Source organism: Rhinatrema bivittatum, chromosome 2 (assembly GCF_901001135.1).
Source record: "Rhinatrema bivittatum chromosome 2, aRhiBiv1.1, whole genome shotgun sequence".
NCBI classification, from domain to species: domain Eukaryota; kingdom Metazoa; phylum Chordata; class Amphibia; order Gymnophiona; family Rhinatrematidae; genus Rhinatrema; species Rhinatrema bivittatum.
This window is the reverse complement of record NC_042616.1, coordinates 134940165-134964175: the sequence shown is the minus strand read 5'-3', so window position 1 is coordinate 134964175 and position 24011 is coordinate 134940165. Positions and strand designations below refer to the sequence as shown.

The 24011-nt window shown below is 45.3% G+C and overlaps 1 protein-coding gene across 2 annotated transcripts in view; it reads right to left on the bottom strand.

The window, feature by feature from the left end:
* The window catches only part of LOC115084160 (patched domain-containing protein 3-like), a 133194-nt gene extending 109430 nt beyond the window's left edge, over window positions 1-23764 (bottom strand). For both annotated transcript variants that reach the window (XM_029588645.1, XM_029588646.1), the window contains exon 1: window positions 22877-23764. In XM_029588645.1, coding sequence (XP_029444505.1) covers window positions 22877-23614 — 738 coding nt within the window. In that variant the 5' untranslated portion in view covers window positions 23615-23764. The remainder of the gene's footprint in view (window positions 1-22876) is intronic.
* Between the last annotated feature and the right edge of the window lie 247 nt (window positions 23765-24011).

Genomic DNA, 24011 nt, shown 5'->3' with positions numbered 1-24011 from the left:
TGTACCAGTTTAGCCAACCCGGTCGTGGTGCATATGATCTTCAGTTAACTCTTCAAGCAGGCTAATATTGCCGCATAACCAAATATTTCAAACAGCTGAGTGCATATATATTTTTTGGGTCACCCTCGACCATACAACTGGGACAGACGCAGAGAGAACTGAAGTACAACCGGCAGGTGGCTGCCGGGTTAGTCGGAAGATACAATCGAATTGGTGCAACTTCTGTACAAGAGACAAGCTCTTTCGAGCCAATTTAAGATTTTGAAATTTATTTTGTTTTTCAACACAGATTACAGCCGTCAAGCCGCAAATGATGTGTAGACCGGACGGTTCAGGTCCTTCAGATTTAACACGTCGGCAGGCATGCTGATGCGGCGCCTACATACAAGCTGGGTGCATTGTTGTATACTGTATCCAGTATTTATTTATTTTGAGCCATGACACTAGTAAATACATAAGAGGTGCCTTTTTTGTTTGGTTATAGACTAATTATCACAGGACCTATTGAGTACTCTTTTTCGTTGATTCTATTTAATCTTTCTACATGTTATTTAGAAACAGCAGGAAGATGGATGTACTGGAAGAATTTGTCTCTTTCAGCTTGGTTTGATGTTTCAGTACTATGGAGCTTTTAATAGTAAGACTTAAATACCTCTAAAATTTGCTCTGAATCGGTGACAAGAATCCCAAAATTATTACAAATGTCCGTAATAATTCCTAGTTTTATTACCTTATTTGTAAAATTGAAACAAAAAAATATATTGATCAATTAGCCTTAAGATAGAGTAAATGATTTAGGGAAGCTCTGGTGGAATGTAAATCCTTCTTAAGATTTTCAGACATTGTTGAGATGTACGCTTTATTTTGCTCTTTCAATAAGGCAGTCAGTTTAAGAATTTCTTCATTCCATTGCTTCTTTTTTTTTTTAGCTATGTAGGCCAATATTTCCCCTCTCATAATGCTTTTCCCTGCTTCCCACATAATTGTAGGGGTCACTTCTGAGATGTCATTAAATTGACAAGGTGAGAGAATAGGAGAAGGAGAAGGGCTGCTGGCCACCTTTCCCCGAGGCACCGTGCTGAAAGAAAGGACTGAGATTGTTACAACTGCAGCGAAAACTGAAGGGATTCACCGCCAAGAGAGAGTCCTTGATTTGCATACCATCACAGCTGAGGGCTGTCACTGTTCACGGCGGTGGGCATGGCCACGGGTTTGAAATCTGACCGTGGCCCGCCACAATCTTGGGGAGAGAATAGGAGAAGGAGAAGGGCTGCTGGCCATCTTTCCCTGAGGCACCGCACTGAAAGAAAGGACTGAGATTGTTACAACTGTGGCAAAAACTGAAGGTATTCGCTGCCGAGAGAGTCCTTGATTTGCATACCATCACAGCTGAGGGCTGTCGCTGTTCACAGTGGTGGGCGTGGCCACGGGTTTGAAATCTGACTGCGGCGCTTGACGCCACCGGCGTGACGCCTATGCCGTGCATGCCAAAGGGGCGCGCGGCTTGGTCCGGCTTACTCCGGGTGAGTTTGGGTTTCGGCCAGGGAATTTGTCTGGGCACATATCTCTTCTTTGTGGATGGGGAAGAAGAGGAAGGCTAAGACATTGACATCATCACCAGTGCTTCAACATCACACCGGCCCAATGGATCAACATGTTGTCCGACCAAGAGTTGATCCAAATAAGGAAGTAATGGGAAGTTTATCACATGCTTCCCTTAGTCCAGTAGAAGGGCCTGCTTTACTACCTCAGCCAAGTAAGAGACCATCCACTGAGCTAGTGACAGATCTGGTAGGATTTAATCCTTTGGAAGCAAGCTTGGCTTCCCGAGCTGAGAGTCAAGGGACTGAGAAATCGTTATTAAATGTTATAACTTCTGAATCCGTGCCATTTCTTTCTGGTAACATTGTTTTGGATACTTCTCCAGAAAATGTTACCTTATCTGATTTATGGAAAGCAATTTCAAAATTAGATAATAATATTACTGTTATGAATAGATTCCTGTCAACTGTAATAAATGCCAATTCAGAAAAGATTAATGAACAAGGGATAAAAGTCTTAAAATGTAAAAAAGATACATCTGAGTTGAAGGAGAGGTTGCAATTCGTTCAGTCTTCTGGAAATACATTTATGTGTGATAGTCTAAATATACATAAAGAACTAGAACAAATGGAAAATTTATTTAGATCAAAAAATCTAAGACTAGTGAATTTTCCTATAATACATCTTTTGTCCCCTTTAGAAATGTTTAAAAAGTTTCTTAGAGAAGTACTAATGTATAAAGATGAAGAATTTCCTAATTTGTCAAATATATATTACTTTAGAAAGAAAAAAGAGAAGAATATTCTAAATTATGATCCAGATAAACCTCCAAGTTTGGGAATTTCTACCTTCTTGGAGGAATCTCTTGATATAATTGAGAATAGGGTGACTCTTTTTTTCTCTTTTATCAGAACAGGACAAGGATAAACTATTCAGAAAGTTTTTCATTAATAAGGATGTCTCTTTTTGTGGATACAAGATCCAAATTTTCCCAGATGTTGCCAGAGCCACCCAAGCAAGAAGGAAAACCTTTCTTGCATTTAAACAGCGTGTGGTGGCTCTGGGGGCAACTTTCTTCTTGAAATTTCCCTGTCTTTGCTATGTAAATTATAGAGGGAAAAAATTTAGATTTACGGATCTGGTTCATTTAGAGACATTCTTATTGGACAAATCGTTATCTAATCCTGAAATATTAGAAGTAAAGGGCCCTTGAGAAAATTAGATAACTCCTTTCTCCATTTATTGTTAAGATATGTTTAATGGTAGTCCCAAGTAGATATAAGGGGACTACATTGCATATTAATTTCCTGTAGCAAATATGATAATATTCTTCCCCAGTTATGTTGTATGAGTCACAATAAATGATAAATGATATTTTGTTTCAGATATGTAGAAAATTGCTTCATATTGTGTCACATATTTGTAAATGGTTTCATGATGTAATCATTGAAAAATTAATAAAGAATAAATTACAAAAAAAAAAAAATTGACAATACTTCTTCCATTCAGCTCTTAACAGTTCACAAAACTCACTATTCTTTGCTATGCCTGGATTAATTCGCCACAAAAAGTTTGTAATTCTCCTTTCCTCCACATTTAATAGTAAGCTTACTGGAGCATTATCTGATATTGTGGTTGGGCCGATACAGGAGCCCTTTACCCTTGAACTCCCAGCCAGCCAGGTTTTCAGGATATCCACAAAGAAAATGCTTGAGATGAATTTGCAAGCACTGCCTCCATAGCATGCAAATTTTACTGTATCTCATGCGTATTCATTGTGGATATCCTGATAACCTGCCTGGCTGGGGATCCCCCAAGACAGGTTTGGGAACTTCTGGACTTGACCAACCACAGCAAAGATGTCAATGATCATCACAATAGTGACATTAATTTGGGAATTAGCCATTAAACAATGCTGTTAGAACACTGGCTTCTACATCATGAGGTGTCCAACACTGCATTATTGCCATGTGTTATTCTTTTTACTTAAGAAAATATATTTGTGGTGTGCAGTGTCAGATTTAAGATGACGGCACCCATAGGCAGAGGACTTAAGGCAAGGAGTTTCCTTCTTCCTCTCTCCCTGGAAAGCAGAGAGCAGCAGCGGGGACTCCCAGTTTTTGGACACTTTTAGAATTTGGTTCCCAAGGCAAGTGCCCATTTTACTTATGACTAAATCCAGCTCTGGTGATATGAATAATGTGGATTTGTGTAGGAAGTCCCCCTAAATGTGCATATGTTTATTTTTGGTTTCTAAAGAAAAGTGTGGAAAAATGAGTTACGCTTCATTTACTAAAGGTTTTTTCCCATTCTGTGTCTATGGGAAAAATGCTTAATAAATGACCTCCCTTAGCTAGATAAGAGGTGAATATTGGTCTAAGTTAGCCAGATAACTTTGCTTCACCCAGGAACACACTGCTTCACTTGCTTTTCTATCCAACTAGGTTTTAGCTTATAATGACTCATAGAACTAAAACTTGGCCAATCAGGGGATTGAGGGGGAAATTATATTTAAATGCCAGATTTATCTTGGTAACTGGGAGATGTATCAAGCCACGTTAGTGCTCTAACATGCATTATATCGTGTATATTGTGCACTATACATGATATTTTGCATCTCCCCATCCAGGTTCCCTCCCCTATTATAATGGCCTTCTTTGCATGTGATTTGCATGCACGAATAATAAAAATGCATGCTAAGAAGACCATACATTGGCAATCCTATACAAATATTTTATCGCTGCCAACTGAGAAGGTGATTAGCCACCAGAAAAGCAGTAAATGAATGTGAATTGGGAGGCAAAAAAAAAAAAGTCCTGGGCAAGCGACAAGGTTGAGCAGGGGTCAGTGCTGACCCTTGTCTCAATCTGGGGCCACCAGTTGAGGTGGCCCTGACACCCCCAAAATGTAAACAAAGTAAAAATGTAGGTGTATGGCAACCCCCCCCCCCCCCAATCTCCTTCCCCAAAGACCATCATGGCCCTGGGACGCTTCCCAGAGCTTAAAACATAAAAATAGGGTCCTGGCCTCTTTCCCAACCCCATTTCCCCAAGTCAAAAAAATAGAAATTAGAGTCCTGGCCCCCAGCCCACCCCTATCCTCCTCGCAGCACATGCCCCCCACCCTGACCCCTCTCCAGCCCCCTCCAAACCTTATATTAAGTCGATGCTCCTGCGTTGGGGCTGGGGTTGACCACTAACACTCCACCCTATCTGAGCCATTTCACAAAATGGTTGGCGACCTGACTTTGCCCCAGCTATGTGACTGGGGTAAGGTCCAGGGATCGGACCTCGGCCACATACTGGGGTGAGGGCCAGAACTCTAGTTTCTATTTTTTGGCTGGGGGGGGGGGGGAGGTGGCAACACTCTATTGCGGCAACACCCTGCATAATAGTGGGACCCCCACCTGCGAAAAAACCTTGCAGCTTAGTGACGCTAGACTTAAGCTTGAAACTTAATCAGACAAATCCTTTTGAATATGGACCCCGACGTTACACTCAGGCCAAAACTAAAGGAGGACTTTCTGGGACAAGGATGTGCACGAGCAGATTGAACTATGGGGGTTTGGGTATGCCCCCGGCGGGCTGGTCACTCTGCTCACGTGATTTCCTCTGCTCAGCTCCTGCTCAGGTCACGTTCCTTCACTAGGGTGTCTCTGCACTTTGGTGGTGACCCCTGTGCAGTATATCTGCTTGAAGTGAGGACAAAAGGAAATTCTATCTTTGGCCTTAGACTAGAATCAAATTTCTAAAGTTGGCGACTGGCTGGTATAGGCACAGCAGATAAATCGGCTGGCGCCTGTTTATTTTATTTTTTTTGCCTGCAACTGCACTGGGTACAGAAATTGGTGATCCCATGGATCTTGTGCAAGCAACCTCACTTTTCTACCTTCCAGGGCCACCACCACCACTTTCTCTTCATTTGGATAGCATGGAAGGACTCAAGGCCGGTGTACAGTCCTTCCGTACTATCCTAATAAAGAGGGTGTGATGGAGACCCTGAAAGGCAGGAAAGTGAGGCTGCCTGCACAAAACATGCTACCGTGGGACCTGCACAACAGGAGCCACAGTGGCTTAGTGACCAAAAGTCAAGGCACCTTGTTGTGGCCCGTACATAAGAACATAAGAAATTGCTATGCTGGGTCATTCCAAGGGTCCATCAAGCCCAGCATCCTGTTTCCAACAGAGGCCAAACCAGGCCACAAGAACCTGGCAATTACCCAAACACCATGGAGATCCCATGCTACTGATGCAATTAATAGCAGTGGCTATTCCCTAAGTAAACTTGATTAATAGCCTTTAATTTACTTCTCCTCCAAGAACATATCAAAACCTTTTTTGAACCCAGCTACACTAACTGCACTAACCACATCCTCTGGCAACAAATTCCAGAGCTTTATTGTGCGGTGAGTGAAAAAGAATTTTCTCCAATTAGTCTTAAATGTGCTACTTGCTAACTTCATGGAATGCCCCCTAGTTCTTCTATTATTTGAAAGTGTAAATAACCGATTCACATCTACTCGTTCAAGACCTCTCATGATCTTAAAGACCTCTATCATATCCCCCCTCAGCCATCTCTTCTCCAAGCTGAACAGCCCTAACCTCTTCAGCCTTTCCTCATAGGGGAGCTGTTCCATCCCCTTTATCATTTTGGTTGCCCTTCTCTGTACCTTCTCCATCGCAACTATATCTTTTTTGAGATGCGATGACCAGAATTACACACAGTATTCAAAGTGCAGTCTCACCATGGAGCGATATAGAGGCATTATGACATTTTCCGTTTTATTAACCATTCCCTTCCTAATAATTTCTAACATTCTGTTTGCTTTTTTGACTGCTGCAGCACACTGAGCCGACGATTTTAAGTATTATCCACTATGATGCCTAGATCTTTTTCCTGGGTGATAGCTCCTGATATGGAACCTAACATTGTGTAACTACAGCAAGGATATTTTTCCCTATATGCAACAACTTGCACTTGTCCACATTAAATTTTATCTGCCATTTGGATGCCCAATCTTCCAGTCTTGCAAGGTCCTCCTGTAATATATCACAATTGAGTAAGCTTAACACAATCTGCTTGTGATTTAACTACTCTGAATAATTTTGTATCATCTGCAAATTTGATAATCTCACTCGTAGTATTCCTTTTCAGATCATTTATATATATATTGAAAAGCACCGGTCCAAGTACAGATCCCTGAGGCACTCCACTGTTTACCCTTTTCCACTGAGAAAATTGACTATTTAATCCTACTCTTTGTTTCCTGTCTTTTAACCAATTTGTAATCCACAAAAGGACATTGCCTCCTATCCCATGACTTTTTAGTTTTCGTAGAAGCCTCTCATGAGGGACTTTGTCAAATGCCTTCTGAAAATCCAGATATACTACATCTACCAGTTCACCTTTATCCACATGTTTATTAACCCCTTCAAAAAAATGAAGCAGATTTGTTAGGCAAGACTTCCCTTGGGTAAATCCATGTTGACTGTGTTCCATTAAACAATGCCTTTCTATATGCGCTATGATTTTGATCTTGAGAATAGTTTCCACTATTTTTCCCGGCACTGAAGTCAGGCTCACTGGTCTATAGTTACCCGGATCGCCCCTGGAGCCTTTTTTAAATATTGGGTTTACATTAGCCACCCTCCAGTCTTCAGGTACAATTGATGATTTTAATGATAGTAACAAATTTTAAATAATAGATCAGAAATTTCATTTTTTAGTTCCTTCGGTATCCTAGGATGCATACCATCTGGTCCAGGTGATTTGCTACTCTATAGTTTGTCAATCTGGCCTGCTGCATCTTTCAGGTTCACAGTGATTTCGTTCAGTTCATCTGACTCATCATCACCCCTGAAAACAATCTCAGGAACTGGTATCTCCCCAACATCCTCATTAGTAAACCCGTAAGCAAAGAATTCATTTAGTTTTTCTGCAATGGCCTTATCTTCCCTAAGAGACCCTTTAACCCCTTGGTCATCTAATGGTCCAACTGACTCCCTCACAGGTTAGTTTCTTGCTTTGGATATGTTTTAAAAAGTTTTTATTATGAGTTTTTGCCTCTGTGGCCAACTTCATTTCAAATTCTCTCTTCACCTGTCTTATCAATGTTTTACACTTTACTTGACAATGCTTATGTTTTATCCTATTTTCTTCAGATGGATCCTTCTTCAAATTTTTGAAGGATGCTTTTTTTTTTGGCTAAAATAGCCTCTTTCACCTCACCTTTTAACCATGCTGGTAATCGTTTTGCCTTCCTTCCACCTTTCTTAATGTGTGGAATACATATGGACTACGCCTCTAGGATTGTATTTTTAAACAATGTCCATGCCTGTTGAACACTTTAAACCTTTGCAGCTGCACATTTTAGTTTTGTCTAACTATTTTCCTCATTTTATCAAAGTTTCCCTTTTGAAAGTTTAGTGTTAGAGCTGCAGATTTACTTATTGTCACCCTTCCAGTTATTAATTTAAATTTGATCATGTTATGATCACTTTGCCAAGTGGCCCCACCACCATTACCTCTCTCACCAAATCCTGTGTTCCACTAAGAATTAAATCTAAAATAGCTCCCTCTCTTGTTGGTTCCTGAACCAATTGCTCCATGAAGCAGTCATTTATTATATCCAGGAACTTTATGTCCCTAGCAAGTCCTGATGTTACATTTACCCGAGCCTTACTATAGTGCCTATGCCCTACATAGGTATTTGAATCCCTATGGGAGGGCTACCTACTAACTCGGGGTGGGGATTAGGTATGAGCGTCGGGGGTTGGGGGCCACTTTCGCATTCCACATGAGACCTACGGACAGAACAGTGGTCTCTAGTGCAGATTTGCTGGCCGTCGGAGTGAGGACGCTCACTCCAAGAAGAGATTTGGCCAACATTCTCTCCACCTAGCATGTTGTTGCCCAGGTAGAGTGTCCATCAAGCTAGGTAGAGAGAACGTTGCCCAAACCACTTCTTGGAGTGAGCGTCCTCACTCCGACGGCCAGCAAATCTGCACTAGAGACCACTGTTCTGTCCGTAGGTCTCATGTGGAATGCGAAAGTGGCCCCCAACCCCCGACGCTCATACCTAATCCCCACCCCGAGTTAGTAGGTAGCCCTCCCATAGGGATTCAAATACCTATGTAGGGCATAGGCACTATAGTAAGTCTCTCTCTCTCTCTCTCTCTCTCTCTCTCTCTCTCTCTCTCTCTCTCTCTCTCTCTCTCTCTCTCTCTCTCTCTCTCTCTCTCTCTCTCTCTCTCTCTCTCAGCCTGGAACTATCATGGATGGCAATAATCCTTTTCTGGTCCATAACGCAAATTTGAGAGTTGTAGTTAGCAGCCGCGCTAACACTGCGGCTGTTTCGCCGCACACGATAAACAGGTTCCTGCTTTACATATGCTCCGCCCCCTGAATACCAAATTACTAATTCGCACGCGGTAAAGTACTTGGAAAATGAGGCCCTATGTTTGCTTTTAATGGAACCTCTCTGTTGGGATGCCCTAACTCTCCTGTTTCATTAGTATCCTTCAAGGATATATTTCTCCGAACCATGCACTGCTGAGTGACTGTTGGCTTTCCCCTTTGTTCTAGTTTAAAAGCTGCTCTATCTCCTTTTTGAAAGTTAGTGCCAGCAGCTTGGTTCCACTCTGGTTAAGGTGGAGCCCATTCTTTCGGAAAAGTCTCCCCTTTCCCCAAAAGTTTCCCCAGTTCCTTACAAAGCTGAATCCCTCTTCCCTGCACCATCGTCTCATCCATGCATTGAAACTCTGGAGCTCTGCCTGCCTCTCTGGACCTGCATGTGGAACAGGAAGCATTTCAGAGAATGCCACCCTGGAGGTTCTGGATTTCAGCTTCCTACCTAAAATCCTAAATTTGGCTTCCAGAACCTCCCTCCCACATTTTCCTATGTCGTTGGTGCCCACATGTACCACGACAGCTGGCTCCTCCCCAGCACTGTCTATAATCCTATTTAGGTGACGCATGAGGTCTGCCACCTTTGCACCAGGCCAGCAAGTTTCCAGGCAAACCTCACGTCCACCAGCCACCTTGCTATCTACATTTCTAATAATCGAATCACTCCTGTAGCTGCCTTAGTCTGCCCCCAAAAAACAGCTGCTGCTTCCAGGGTGACATTAGATAGACTAGGCAGTTGCCTAAAGTGTCAAAATTTGCGGGGGGGGGGGGGGGGGGAATTAAAATCCAGCAGTGCGAGGTTCAGAGTTGCTGTGCTATGCTGGAGCACATACTGCCAAAGAAGGGAATGAGGCTGGAGCCGCTATTGCAGATAGGAGGGAGCGCTGTGCTGCAGCCACTATTGCAGATAGGAGGGAGTGCTGTGCTGGAGCCGCTATTGCAGATAGGAGGGAGCACTGTGCTGGAGCCGCTATTGCAGATAGGAGGGAGCGCTGTGCTGGAGCCGCTATTGCAGATAGGAGGGAGCGCTGTGCTGGAGCCGCTATTGCAGACAGGAGGGAATGCTGTGCTGGAGCCACTATTGCAGATAGGAGGGAGCGCTGTGCTGGAGCCACTATTGCAGACAGGAGGGAATGCTGTGCTGGAGCCACTATTGCAGACAGGAGGGAGCGCTGTGCTGGAGCCACTATTGCAGATAGGAGGGAGTGCTGTGCTGGAGCCACTATTGCAGATAGGAGGGAGCGCTGTGCTGGAGCCACTATTGCAGATAGGAGGGAGTGCTGTGCTGGAGCCGCTATTGCAGATAGGAGGGAGCGCTGTGCTGGAGCCACTATTGCAGATAGGAGGGAGCGCTGTGCTGGAGCCACTATTGCAGACAGGAGGGAATGCTATGCTGGAGCCACTATTGCAGACAGGAGGGAGTGCTGTGCTGGAGCCGCTATTGCAGATAGGAGGGAGCACTGTGCTGGAGCCGCTATTGCAGATAGGAGGGAGCGCTGTGCTGGAGCCGCTATTGCAGATAGGAGGGAGCGCTGTGCTGGAGCCGCTATTGCAGACAGGAGGGAGTGCTGTGCTGGAGCCACTATTGCAGATAGGAGGGAGCGCTGTGCTGGAGCCACTATTGCAGACAGGAGGGAATGCTGTGCTGGAGCCACTATTGCAGACAGGAGGGAGCGCTGTGCTGGAGCCACTATTGCAGATAGGAGGGAGTGCTGTGCTGGAGCCACTATTGCAGATAGGAGGGAGCGCTGTGCTGGAGCCACTATTGCAGATAGGAGGGAGTGCTGTGCTGGAGCCGCTATTGCAGATAGGAGGGAGCGCTGTGCTGGAGCCACTATTGCAGATAGGAGGGAGCGCTGTGCTGGAGCCACTATTGCAGACAGGAGGGAATGCTATGCTGGAGCCACTATTGCAGACAGGAGGGAATGCTGTGCTGGAGCCACTATTGCAGACAGGAGGGAGCGCTGTGCTGGAGCCGCTATTGCAGATAGGAGGGAGCGCTGTGCTGGAGCCGCTATTGCAGATAGGAGGGAGCGCTGTGCTGGAGCCGCTATTGCAGACAGGAGGGAATGCTGTGCTGGAGCCACTATTGCAGATAGGAGGGAGCACTGTGCTGGAGCCGCTATTGCAGATAGGAGGGAGCGCTGTGCTGGAGCCGCTATTGCAGATAGGAGGGAGCGCTGTGCTGGAGCCGCTATTGCAGACAGGAGGGAATGCTGTGCTGGAGCCACTATTGCAGATAGGAGGGAGCGCTGTGCTGGAGCCACTATTGCAGACAGGAGGGAATGCTGTGCTGGAGCCACTATTGCAGATAGGAGGGAGCGCTGTGCTGGAGCCACTATTGCAGATAGGAGGGAGTGCTGTGCTGGAGCCACTATTGCAGATAGGAGGGAGCGCTGTGCTGGAGCCACTATTGCAGATAGGAGGGAGTGCTGTGCTGGAGCCGCTATTGCAGATAGGAGGGAGCGCTGTGCTGGAGCCACTATTGCAGATAGGAGGGAGCGCTGTGCTGGAGCCACTATTGCAGACAGGAGGGAATGCTGTGCTGGAGCCACTATTGCAGACAGGAGGGAATGCTGTGCTGGAGCCACTATTGCAGACAGGAGGGAGCGCTGTGCTGGAGCCACTATTGCAGACAGGAGGGAATGCTGTGCTGGAGCCACTATTGCAGACAGGAGGGAATGCTGTGCTGGAGCCGCTATTGCAGATAGGAGGGAGCGCTGTGCTGGAGCTGCTATTGCAGACAGGAGGGAGTGCTGTGCTGGAGCTGCTATTGCAGATAGGAGAGAGCGCTGTGCTGGAGCCCCTATTGCAGATAGGAGGGAGTGCTGTGCTGGAGCCACTATTGTAGATAGGAGGGAGCGCTGTGCTGGAGCCGCTATTGCAGATAGGAGGGAATGCTGTGCTGGAGCCGCTATTGCAGATAGGAGGGAGCGCTGTGCTGGAGCTGCCACCAATAGGTATGTTGGGGGAGAGGGGTGCATGAATGAAGATTTGTCTAGGGTGCTGAATACTCTTGTACTGGGCCGGGCTGCTACCACAGAAACATTGCTCTGCAATACTGCTGAAAGTGTGGTGAGGAATGCTGCCCAGACTTGATTGGATAAGATCTTCCTGCAACCCCAGCTCTTGTTCAAACTGGCAAATGAAAGCTCAGTTTAAAAAAAAAAATTTCAACTAGCCAATTCTATACAGGTTTTTAAAATCCGGCTTCCAACATATATACTGCTGCCCCAGAGCAAGTTAGGAGGACTCAATGTTAGGCTGGCTATGTAAGCTAATATTGCTTACCTACACAACCCAGCTTTGAGTGTTGCACTGTCTGAAAGAATAGAGAGTGGAGATGGCGGCTACAGAAGGTGGGAAAATGGGGGGCATGTACAAGTGCCACACCACTGAGGGACCAGCAGACTCTTACAGGAGGTATGTGTGTGCGCGAGAAAGCACCAAAAATGCCTAGAGATGACAAAATCTTAATGTTATGACCATCAGCTGTGGCCGCCTACGGGTGACCCAACTTATATACTGCCATGCCTGGCCCTCCTCTCCAGGGGAACTCATGGCTCTGGCCAGCCATTGTCACCATGCTGTTCCTGGCCCTCCTTGCTCTACATGGCAGCTGGGACGCCACCGGCCCATGCTCCAATTCCAGGCCTTCCTAGGCACAAGTGCGCACCATCTGGACTCTATTTAAAGGGCCAATGGCAGGAATCCCAGTGCCGTCACCGACTGATGACATCATCATTATTTATTTATTTATTTGTATTTATATACCGACATTCGATATGGTATATCACATTGCTTTACAGATTAACTCATGGAATAATACGACAACGGTGTCTCATTATTATTACATTGTAACAGAGAACCTTAATTAATATATTGTAACTGAAAACCTTAATTAACAGATTGGAATTTATGTTTGATATGCCTTGTAACAGTGTAACTTAATTAACAAATTGGAATTAAAAATGGAATAAAAGACAACGGTGTCTCATTATTATATTGTAACAGAGAACCTTAATTAATATATTGTAACTGAAAACCTTAATTAACAATTTGGAATTTATGTTTGATATACATTGTAACAGTGAAACTTAATTAACAAATTGGAAGTTTCGTTTGAAATATATGGAGCGTTTGAAGTGTTGGCTTGGTGAAGTTGAAACACTTGGATAAGGTCTCGGTAATTAAAATTGTGTGGGGGACTAGGGAAAGGAGGAGCTGGTTGGGTGCTTAGCATGGGTGTGCTGTGGGTGGGTGGTGTTAGGGGAAAGTGTTAGCCAGGAGAGAGGGAAGGAGTGGGAAGGGTACAAGGTGATAAGGTGGAGCCATTAACTCGTAGGATGGAAGGCTTTCTGGAATAGCCAAGTTTTTAGGATCTTTTTGAAAGACTGGGTTGAAGGTTCCAATCTGAGTTGTGTGGGTATCTTGTTCCATAGTGAGGGGCCAGCTATTGAGATGGCGCGTTTTCTGGTTGTGGTACGGTGGGCCAGTTTGGTGGTGGGAATTGTTAGCAGACCGGTGTTCTTGGATCGGAGGTCTCTTTGAGAGTTGTATGGGTGAAGGGCGTCTTTTAGCCATTCGATCTTCTCATTGTTGATGGTCTTATGCATAAGGGTTAGGGCTTTGTATTGTATTTTGTGGGTTATGGGGAGCCAGTGGAGGTCTTTAAGAATGGGTGTGATGTGGGTGGAGCGTTTGTTGTTTGTGAGAGATCTGGCTGCTGCATTTTGCAGTAGTTGAAGAGGATTAAGGGAGGATGCAGGGAGCCCGAGGAGGAGGGAGTTGCAGTAGTCCAGCTTGGAGAATAAGAGGGAATGCAGTACTGTCCGATAGTCATGGTTAAAGAGGAGGGGTTTGAGTTTTCTGAGGACTTGTAGTTTGAATTAGCCCTCTTTTATTGTTGCATTGATGTGTTTTTTTAGGTTAAGTTTGGAATCTAGTGTGATTCCTAGGTCTTTTACTGCAGATATGAATTGACTGTTTGGTTGTGTGATCGAGAGGTCTTGGATATTCTTTGTGGCGGGTTTGTTTGTTATGTGTAGTATTTCAGTTTTCGTGTGGTTGAGTGTGAGCGATATCTGAGTAAGGAGGTTTTTTATTTGGGAAGAATAGGACTCCCTTTGTAGTAGGGTGTTTTGGAAGGTTTCTTTCATGGGGAGTAGGATTTGGACATCATCTGCATAGAAGTAGTAGGAGAGAGAGAACAGAATAGCCACTGCCATTAGCAATGGTTACATGGAATAGACTTAGTTTTTGGGTACTTGCCAGGTTCTTATGGCCTGGATTGGCCACTGTTGGAAACAGGATGCTGGGCTTGATGGACCCTTGGTCTGACCCAGTATGGCATTTTCTTATGTTCTTATGTTCTTATGTAGGGGAAGCATGTATATATATATATATATATATATATATATATATATATATATATATATATATATATATATATATATATATATATATTGAATAGAGTGGAGGAGAGTCATGATCCTTGTGGTACGCCATGTGAGCGTGGGAACTGTCTTGATTCACTGGTATTTAGTCTTACTTTGTAGGTTCTGTTTGATAGGTAAGAACTGAACCATTTTATGGTGGTGTCACCTAATCCAATCTCCCTTAGCCGGGCTAGTAGGATGTTGTGGTTGATGGTAGTAGGATGTTGTGGTTGATGGCAGAAATGTCCAGTAGTGTCAGAAGGTAGGATTGACCGGCATCTAGTCCTCTTGAGTGCTGTGTCTGCAAGGGATAGTAGGAGTGTTTCGGTGCTGAGTGACTTCCTGAAGCCATGTTGAGTGGGGTATAGTATTTTATGGGTTACCAGGTGTTCAGAGAGTTGGTGGTTTACAAGTTTTTCCAGGATATTCGCTATGAAAGACAGATTTGAAATGGGTCTGTAGTTTGCTGGGTCGGAGGGGTCCAGTTGAGGTTTTTTGAGTATGGGTTTGATTACAGCACATTTCAGGGCTTCAGGGAAGATGCCTTGTTCAAGGGATGTATTAATTATGTTTGCAATTGGTCTGGCTATGATTTCAGGGATTAGTTTAAGGGTTTTGACTGGGATAGGGTCAAGGGGGTGGGTGGCTGGGTTTATTTTTTGTATGTTTTTAACTTCAGTTGAGAGATGAGCTCGAAATTGGTCCATGTGGGGGCTGTTATGGTCAGAGGGTTCAGCATTTCCTTGCTTACTTGGGGGGTTGATGCTATTAATTTTGTGATTTTATCAGTGAAGAACTGGGCAAGTTCTTCACATGCCTTAGGGGGGCTCTCTGTTATAGGTGGGTTGTGGCTTGGTTGCGTCAGTCTGGAGACAAAGTCAAATAGGGCTCTGGGGTTAAATTGATGATCATGGATTTTCTTTGCATAGTATTCTCGTTTGGCTTTGTTGGTGTCTGTTTTGTAAATGTAGAGTAGCATTCTGTTATTTGTCCAGATGGAGTGGGGTTGGGTGTCGTCTCCATTTTTTCTCTGCTTGTCTGAGTAGTCGCTTGGTGTTTTTTAATTCTGGTTTGTACCATGGTGTTTTGTGGGGGTTATCAATATTGATTTCTTTAGTGATGATTGGGCATTTGGATTTTGCAACTTTGGAGTTGATTTTGATCCATGAGTTAATGGCAGTTGTTGCGTCTTTGAGGTCTAGGGATTTTAAGCATTGAGGAGGGTTTCTGTTAGGTCTTCGCTGGAGCATGGTTTAGGGATTTGGATGTATTTTTTTGTGTTATTGGTTTCTATGTGGTTGGTTTTCAGTCGGAGGGTGGTCTGAGTTTGTGATCAGACTAAGGAATGCTGGTTGCTGTGGGTAGGCTGTTGGGGCATGATACTTTGTTGTTGATAAATATGAGGGCAAGGATGTGGTCTGATCTCTGGGTCAATGAGTTGATTATTTGTTTAAATCCAATTGCTGTCATGGTATCCAGGAGGAATTTGCATGGGGGGGGGGGAGAGAGTGGCATCTATGTGGAGGTTGAAGTCTCCTAAGATAATTGCAGGTATGTCCATGTTGTTTATTTATTTATTTAGAGATTTTTATATACCGCAGTACGTAAGGATATACATCACCGCGGTTTACATTTAACAATAACTTAGCAACAGGCTTTACAATTGACATTATTAATAAGTATTAATTAGAATTAATTACAAATAACAGGATTGACGGAAAAACAGACTGTACAGACCGTGGACCATCTATTAGTGTTTAACATACAAAAATAAAATTGAAGTAACTAAAAATATTTACGAACCAACACTAAAACCATAGAGCATATAATACAATAACGGTGCTGAGAGGGAATACAAGTTCTAGATTGAACAGAGGATAATTCTATTATATAAAATCAATTAAAATATCATAATCGGGGAAAGAGCGGGCAAATGGGAGGGGAAGAATTTAGGGAGGGATAGTGGGTAGGAGGGACAAGGAGCAGGGGATAAAGAGGGGGTTGCAAATTGAATGGCATTTCAGTTTAATTGGATATCATTGTGTGAAAGCTAATTCAAATAACCACGTTTTGAGGCCTTGTTTGAATTTCTTATGGCAGGGTTCCAGATGTTAATTTGGGTGGAGATGGTTTCGATGAGAGAGGATAGATTGAAATCCAGGCATTTCAGCAGGGATTTTCGGCAGGGAGATTTGAAGGTTTTTTGCTTTAAAAAGGCCTATTTCCAGAGGAGGTAGTAAGTTGATGGGGTGGTATATGAGCTTGAATTTTTTTTTAAGGCCAGGAGGAGTAGGCTGCCTCCTTTTTTTTTTTTTTTTGTCTAGGCAGTGAGAAGATATTGTATGTTGAATGAGGAAGTTGGTTTATTAGTGCTGTGTCTGAGTTTTTGAGCCAGGACTCAGTGATGCAGAGGATGTCTGGGCGGTTGTCCATTAGGAGGTCATATAGAATGGGAATTTTCTTGGAGACGGACTGAGCCTTTATCAGAAAAAGTGTTAGGAATGAGAGAGCTGCCATGTGAATGTTTGGGTTTGTAGGGATGGCTGTGAGACGTCGTGGATGTTGAGGTGGGTTGTATTTCTAGTGTGTGATGCAATTGCAGAATGGTGGAGGCAGTTTGTAGTAGGTAACCATTAGGGATGTGAATCGTTTTTTGACGATTTAAAATATCGTCCGATATATTTTAAATCGTCAAAAATCGTTAGAGGCGATATATAATAGGAATTCCCCCGATTTATCGTCAAAAATCGTAAATCGGAGGAAGGGGGAAGGGAAGGGGGAGGGCGGGAAAACCGGCACATTAAACAACCCTAAAACCCACCCAGACCCTTTAAAATAAATCCCCCACCCTCCCGAACCCCCCCAAAATGTCTTAAATTACCTGGGGTCCAGTGGGGGGGGGTCTCGGTGTGATCTTCCACTCTCGGGCCACGGGTGCATTGATAGAAATGGCGCCGGCGCTACCTTTGCCCTGTCATATGACCCCCGCTGGACTTTTGGCAAGTCTTGTGGGGGTCAGGAGGCCCCCCCAAGCTGGCCAAAAGTCCCTAGGGGTCCAGCGGGGGTCCAGGAACGACCTCCTGCACTCGAATCGTGTTGCCGTATGGCCGGCGCCATTTTTCAAAATGGCGTCAGCCATATGGCCATTTTGCAATATGGCAATATGGCCATACGGCAACACGATTCGAGTGCAGGAGGTCGTTCCCGGACCCCCGCTGGACTTTTGGCAAGTCTTGTGGGTGTCAGGAGCCCCCCCCCCCAAGCTGGCCAAAAGTCCCTGGGGGTCCAGCGGGGGTCCGGGAGCGATCTCCTATGCTCGTGACGTCGGGGGAGCGGAACCAAAATGGCGCCGGCGCTACCTTTGCCCTGTCATATGACAGGGCAAAGGTGGCGCCGGCGCCATTTCTATCAACGCACCCGTGGCCCGAGAGTGGAAGATCACACCGGGACCGCCCCACTGGACCCCAGGTAATTTAAGACATTTTGGGGGGGTTCGGGAGGGTGGAGGATTTATTTTAAAGGGTCGGGGTGGGTTTTAGGGTTGTTTTAGTGTGCCGGTTTTCCCGCCCTCCCCCGATTTACACGATATTTAAAAAAACAAAACCGCGTCGATCCAATTCCCTCCCCCCCCCAGCCAAAATCGATCGTTAAGACGATCGATAACACGATTCACATCTCTAGTAACCATGGTGTGGATGGAGAGAGGAGGTGAGGGGTTGGCGTATGATGATTTTGTGGTCGTTGTGGTCCCAAAGATATTCTCAGAGTGGTGGAGAGGGTTGGGTGGATGCTTCTGAAGGGGTGAATTTGCTGCGGGTATTTAAGCACCTCCATCAGCCTATGCAAACTGACTTGGTAATGAGTTGCTTCGCCTCACTGGTGCTTGTTCCTTTCTCTCTCCGGACCTGTGGTTCCAGCCTTGGATCTCCACCTGTGGATTTGGACTCTGGCTCGGGTACCTGCTTGCGCTCGGGTACCTGCTTGCGCTCGGGGGCCTGCTTGCGCTTTTCTCAAGAGACCTGGTCTCTAGGCTTCCCTGCTCCTCAGGGTAGCCCCTGCGCTCCTCACCAGAGATCCTGCCGACTCGCTCCTCTGCTCCTCAGGGTTGCCTCAGCACTGTCTATCAGATCCCATCTCTATGCTTCCCCATTCCTTGGAGCACTCTCTACCTTACCACACCGGGGATTTTGACTCTTCACCTCCCCACTCCTCGGGGCAGCCTCTACGTCACTTTATAAAGTGACTTTGACTCTACACTTCCCCGCTCCTCGGGGCAATCTCTACGCCTTGGCACCAGTGGCTTACTCTGCGCTTCCCCACTCCTCGGGGCAGCCCCTACGTCATCACACCAGAGACTCTGTTGCTACACTGTCCTGTCCCTTGAGACAATCTCTGTATCACTCCTTCAGAGATCCAGTCTCTGCGCTCCCCGCTCCTCGGGGCCTGCCTAGTGCACCTCTATCTCAGAAGCTCCTTTTCTGGTACCTTGTACCTTCAGTCCTGCCTAGTACTATGACTCCTTGGACTGTGAGGCATCCCGCTCCTCGGGACGCCTCACAGTACTTCTCAGCGCAGGTGCCTGTGATCACGTGACAGTGATGCAGGATGTTCTCATTCTACTGAACTACAATCATGTCCCCTGCTGCAGCTGACCTCGCCTCCTGATGGTGAGGACCTGTGGGGCTCCTCCCTTCAGGTAGCATCAACCCTCACCTCAGGCCAAGGGTCCACGAAACCCACAAAGCCTAATACTTAAACCTGTCCCTGAAGGGAGGGGCATAATGCAGACAGGAAGGGCTGCCAGCAAGCAAAAACTTTACATAATGATGTGGCAATGCTGAAGCGAGGGCTCAAGAGCAGCAGTCCAAGAGCCAGAATGTGTGTAGCTGAGAGAGAGAGAGAGAGAATGTATATGTGTTTGTGTCAGAGAGAAAGACACTAGCACACATACTTTGTGTCTGAGGGAGTGTGGGTGTGGGTGAAAGACATCCCCACACCCCCCATATACACAAACACACACACAAACATTCTCTCTCTCTCTCTCACTCTGACACAAAGACACACTCACACCCTGAGCGAGGGTGTGTGTGTCTGTGTTAGAGTGAAAGATATCCACACACACACACACAATCTCTCAGACACAGTGGGTGTCTGTATCTGAGAGGCCATGTGTGAATGTGTCTGGCAATGGCGGGCAGAATGGTTGTCTCATTATTTAGCAATTGGTTCAAGAGCTGATTAGTTGGCAAGAGATTTTAACACTAGACCAGGAATCTAGAGATGTAACAAAGCTTGTGGTGGACCCAGTTTACTGCATGGATGGAAGGGGGACAGCAGGTCACATAATGTACCTCTTAAGGGTTGGCTTGGCTTACTTTTAGATTCTGCTCAAACATGCATTACATATACGAAGAACTCAGATAAATACCCTGTGAATTGATTTTGAAAAAAATATCCAGGGCTATTTTCCTGCAATCCACCCCTGGATGTACAGCTCGTGCATAGGTATGGATACAAAAAAAAAAAAAATCACTCCAAGAGAGTCCTCATTTTCCACCTAACATGTCTTGAAAATATGGAATCCAATATTAAAAAAAACATACAATGGGTAACTTTAGTTATTCTAGATATTCAGTAGGATAAATTTCCTATTGAATATCCCTCAATAACATTATCCAGCTACCTTTAGCAGAATAACTTTAAACCTAACTGGCCATCATTTGAATATCACTGGTTAGGTTTAAAGCTTTCTGGCTGGAGCCAGATAACTTTAGACTTAACTGACTGTATTCAAAAGAATATAGTTAGTTAAGCACCTACATATTTCAAAAAAAATAGTCTACCCCACAGCCATGGTTCTTCTCTTCCCCCCCTAGTGAATTGCAAAATGAGCCTGGTAACCTGGCAAGTTAAATGTAAGACATTGATAAGACAGGCTAAGAGAGAATTTGAAAAGAAGTTGGCTGTAGAGGCAAAAACTCACAGTAAAAACTTTTTAAAATATATCCGAAGCAGAAAGCCTGTGAGGGAGTCAGTTGGACCGTTAGATGATCGAGGGGTTAAAGGGGCACTTAGAGAAGATAAAGCCATTGCGGAAAGATTAAATTATTTCTTTGCTTCGGTGTTTACTGAAGAGGATGTTGGGGAGGTACTCGTAATGGAGAAGGTTTTCATGGGTAATGATTCAGATGGACTGAATCAAATCACGGTGAACCTAGAAGATGTGGTAGGCCTGATTGACAAACTGAAGAGTAGTAAATCACCTGGACCGGATGGTATACACCCCAGAGTTCTGAAGGAACTAAAAAATGAAATTTCAGACCTATTAGTAAAAATTTGTAACTTATCATTAAAATCATCCATTGTACCTGAAGACTGGAGGATAGCAAATGTAACCCCAATATTTAAAAAGGGCTCCAGGGGCGATCTGGGAAACTACAGACCAGTTAGCCTGACTTCAGTGCCAGGAAAAATAGTGGAAAGTGTTCTAAACATCAAAATCACAGAACATATAGAAAGACATGGTTTAATGGAACAAAGTCAGCATGGCTTTACCCAGGGCAAGTCTTGCCTCACAAATCTGCTTCACTTTTTTGAAGGAGTTAATAAACATGTGGATAAAGGTGAACCGGTAGATATAGTATTATTGGATTTTCAGAAGGCGTTTGACAAAGTTCCTCATGAGAGGCTTCTAGGAAAAGTAAAAAGTCATGGGATAGGTGGCGATGTCCTTTCGTGGATTGCAAACTGGCTAAAAGACAGGAAACAGAGTGTAGGATTAAATGGGCAATTTTCTCAGTGGAAGGGAGTGGACAGTGGGGTGCCTCAGGGATCTGTATTGGGACCCTTACTTTTCAATATATTTATAAATGATCTGGAAAGAAATACGACGAGTGAGATAATCAAATTTGCAGATGACACAAAATTATTCAGAGTAGTTAAATCACAAGCAGATTGTGATAAATTGCAGGAAGACCTTGTGAGACTGGAAAATTGGGCATCCAAATGGCAGATGAAATTTAATGTGGATAAGTGCAAGGTGATGCATATAGGGAAAAATAACCCATGCTATAATTACACTATGTTGGGTTCCATATTAGGTGCTACAACCTAAGAAAGAGATCTAGGTGTCATAGTGGATAACACATTGAAATCGTCGGTACAGTGTGCTGCGGCAGTCAAAAAAGCAAACAGAATGTTGGGAATTATTAGAAAGGGAATGGTGAATAAAACGGAAAATGTCATAATGCCTCTGTATCGCTCCATGGTGAGACCGCACCTTGAATATTGTGTACAATTCTGGTCGCCGCATCTCAAAAAAGATATAATTGCGATGGAGAAGGTACAGAGAAGGGCTACCAAAATGATAAGGGGAATGGAACAGCTCCCCTATGAGGAAAGACTAAAGAGGTTAGGACTTTTCAGCTTGGAGAAGAGACGACTGAGGGGGGATATGATAGAGGTGTTTAAAATCATGAGAGGTCTAGAACGGGTAGATGTGAATCGGTTATTTACTCTTTCGGATAGTAGAAAGACTAGGGGGCACTCCATGAAGTTAGCATGTGGCACATTTAAAACTAATCGGAGAAAGTTCTTTTTTACTCAACGCACAATTAAACTCTGGAATTTGTTGCCAGAGGATGTGGTTAGTGCAGTTAGTATAGCTGTGTTTAAAAAAGGATTGGATGAGTTCTTGGAGGAGAAGTCCATTACCTGCTATTGAGTTCACTTAGAGAATAGCCACTGCCATTGGCAGTGGTTACATGGAATGGACTTGGTTTTTGGGTGCTTGCCAGGTTCTTATGGCCTGGATTGGCCACTGTTGGAAACGGGATGCTGGGCTTGATGGACCCTTGGTCTGACCCAGTATGGCATTTTCTTATGTTCTTATGTTTGGTAGGCCCATGACCCTCATTCCCAAGCTCTTCCTAAAGATAAACCAAAACGATGGGTCAAAGGCACGAGGAGGCAGGCCCTGGTGATGCTAAGATTTAAGCATGGAAATCGGTCCTTCTCCTCAACCCTCCCAAACTGACCTCATCATTGCCTTCATGATTTTCACCCCAAAAATGCAAAGGCCACTGGGCTGTGGCACAATTATACTGCTCCTAGCAGCATCAGCTGTTGCCCTAGTCCTAGAGCAATGCCGGTAGCTTCGGTTACAAGGCAACCCTTGATGATCCCGGGAGTGGTATACTTGTATGCATTTTTTGAGATGGTAGACATACAGGCAATGAGGAGGCTGACTTGGTGTATGAGAGAGGGTGGACCCCCTTCCATGCTTAAATCTTGGCATTGCAGAGAGAGAGAGAGAGAGGAAGAAGCTGGCCTACCTTCTAAAACTCGGCATTTAGCTTGATAACTTGTGAACTACCTGGATACATACCTTTGAATATTGCCCTTATGTGGTGGATAGAACATCAAATCAAAAAGTTAATATGGGGACCCAGACAGTTCTACTTAGCAGACGAATACAAGTCTGATGTTACCTGAACAGAAGTTAAGTTGAGATTCTTCAGTAAGTCAGGAAAGGAGCTGGTGAAATTCTGTAGCCACTGCAAACTTTGATTCCGATCTGCCGGTGCGTCTTCTCTTAAATAGTAAATTAATCTGAGGGCTTTGGCCTCCTGCACTTTGTCTGGGGGACTCAGCCTGACGCCTCCTAGATAGGGGGCCAGGAAAATGGACCGCCTCCCGTCCCTGTACACGGGGTAGGTGAGATTGAGGCTGTCTATGCGGGACGCCGAGTTGCCCAGGAGCTCCAGCAGGGGGTTGCTGGGGGCGCAGTGGGACGCCTCGGTGCGGGCGCACAACTCGCTGAAATTCATGCCCCAGACGCTCACGCGCCGCACGGCGCTGTCCAGCTCCAGCACCTCCTGCAGGGCCGCCGGGCTCAGGATGTCCTCCGTGCGGGACACGGCGATGAGGGAGGCGTAGGTGCCCTCCGTGTAGAGCCGCTGGGCGGAGAACCGCGCCGAGTCGTCGGTGGGGAAGAGCCTCTCGATCACGGCCCTCTCGGTTTTGGCCGGACCCCCCAGCGGCGTGAACTGCCCCTCGATGTCGTTGGCCTGCACCTGGGGCAGACGGTAAAAGCCGGCGCCCATCCCCGCCGAGATCAGCAGCGGCAGCAGCAGGAAGCAGTAGGGGTAGGAGGCGACCAGCGCTCCCAGGCGGCGGTAGGTGCGGGAGAGCGTCCGCTCCAGGCAATCCGTGCGGCACTCGGCCATCGGCAGAGAGAGGAAAGCTGAACGCTATGGACTCAGCTCCTGCCACCCGCTAAACACACAGGCACTAAACCAAAAATTAGAAAAGTTAGGGGTGGAGTTAGGATTCTGGTTTCACCTTTGCTAGAGATCGAAACTGAGTAGGGACCACTTAATAAAACACTGGGCAATTCATGCATAACAAGGAAGTGCCTATAAATATAAAAAACAGTGTTGATCTTCCTGGTGACAAAAGGTGATCTGTCGGTTCTTAACCTTTAGACTTCTGTGGAAAAGGTGATAAAATGCTCTCAGGAGCCAAACCTGAGGGAAAGGGAAATGGCAGTCACGTTCACATCAATAGAAGTTAATCAACATACAAGGCTTGTGACTATTCATTAATTTTCTTCTCCCCGGCCCT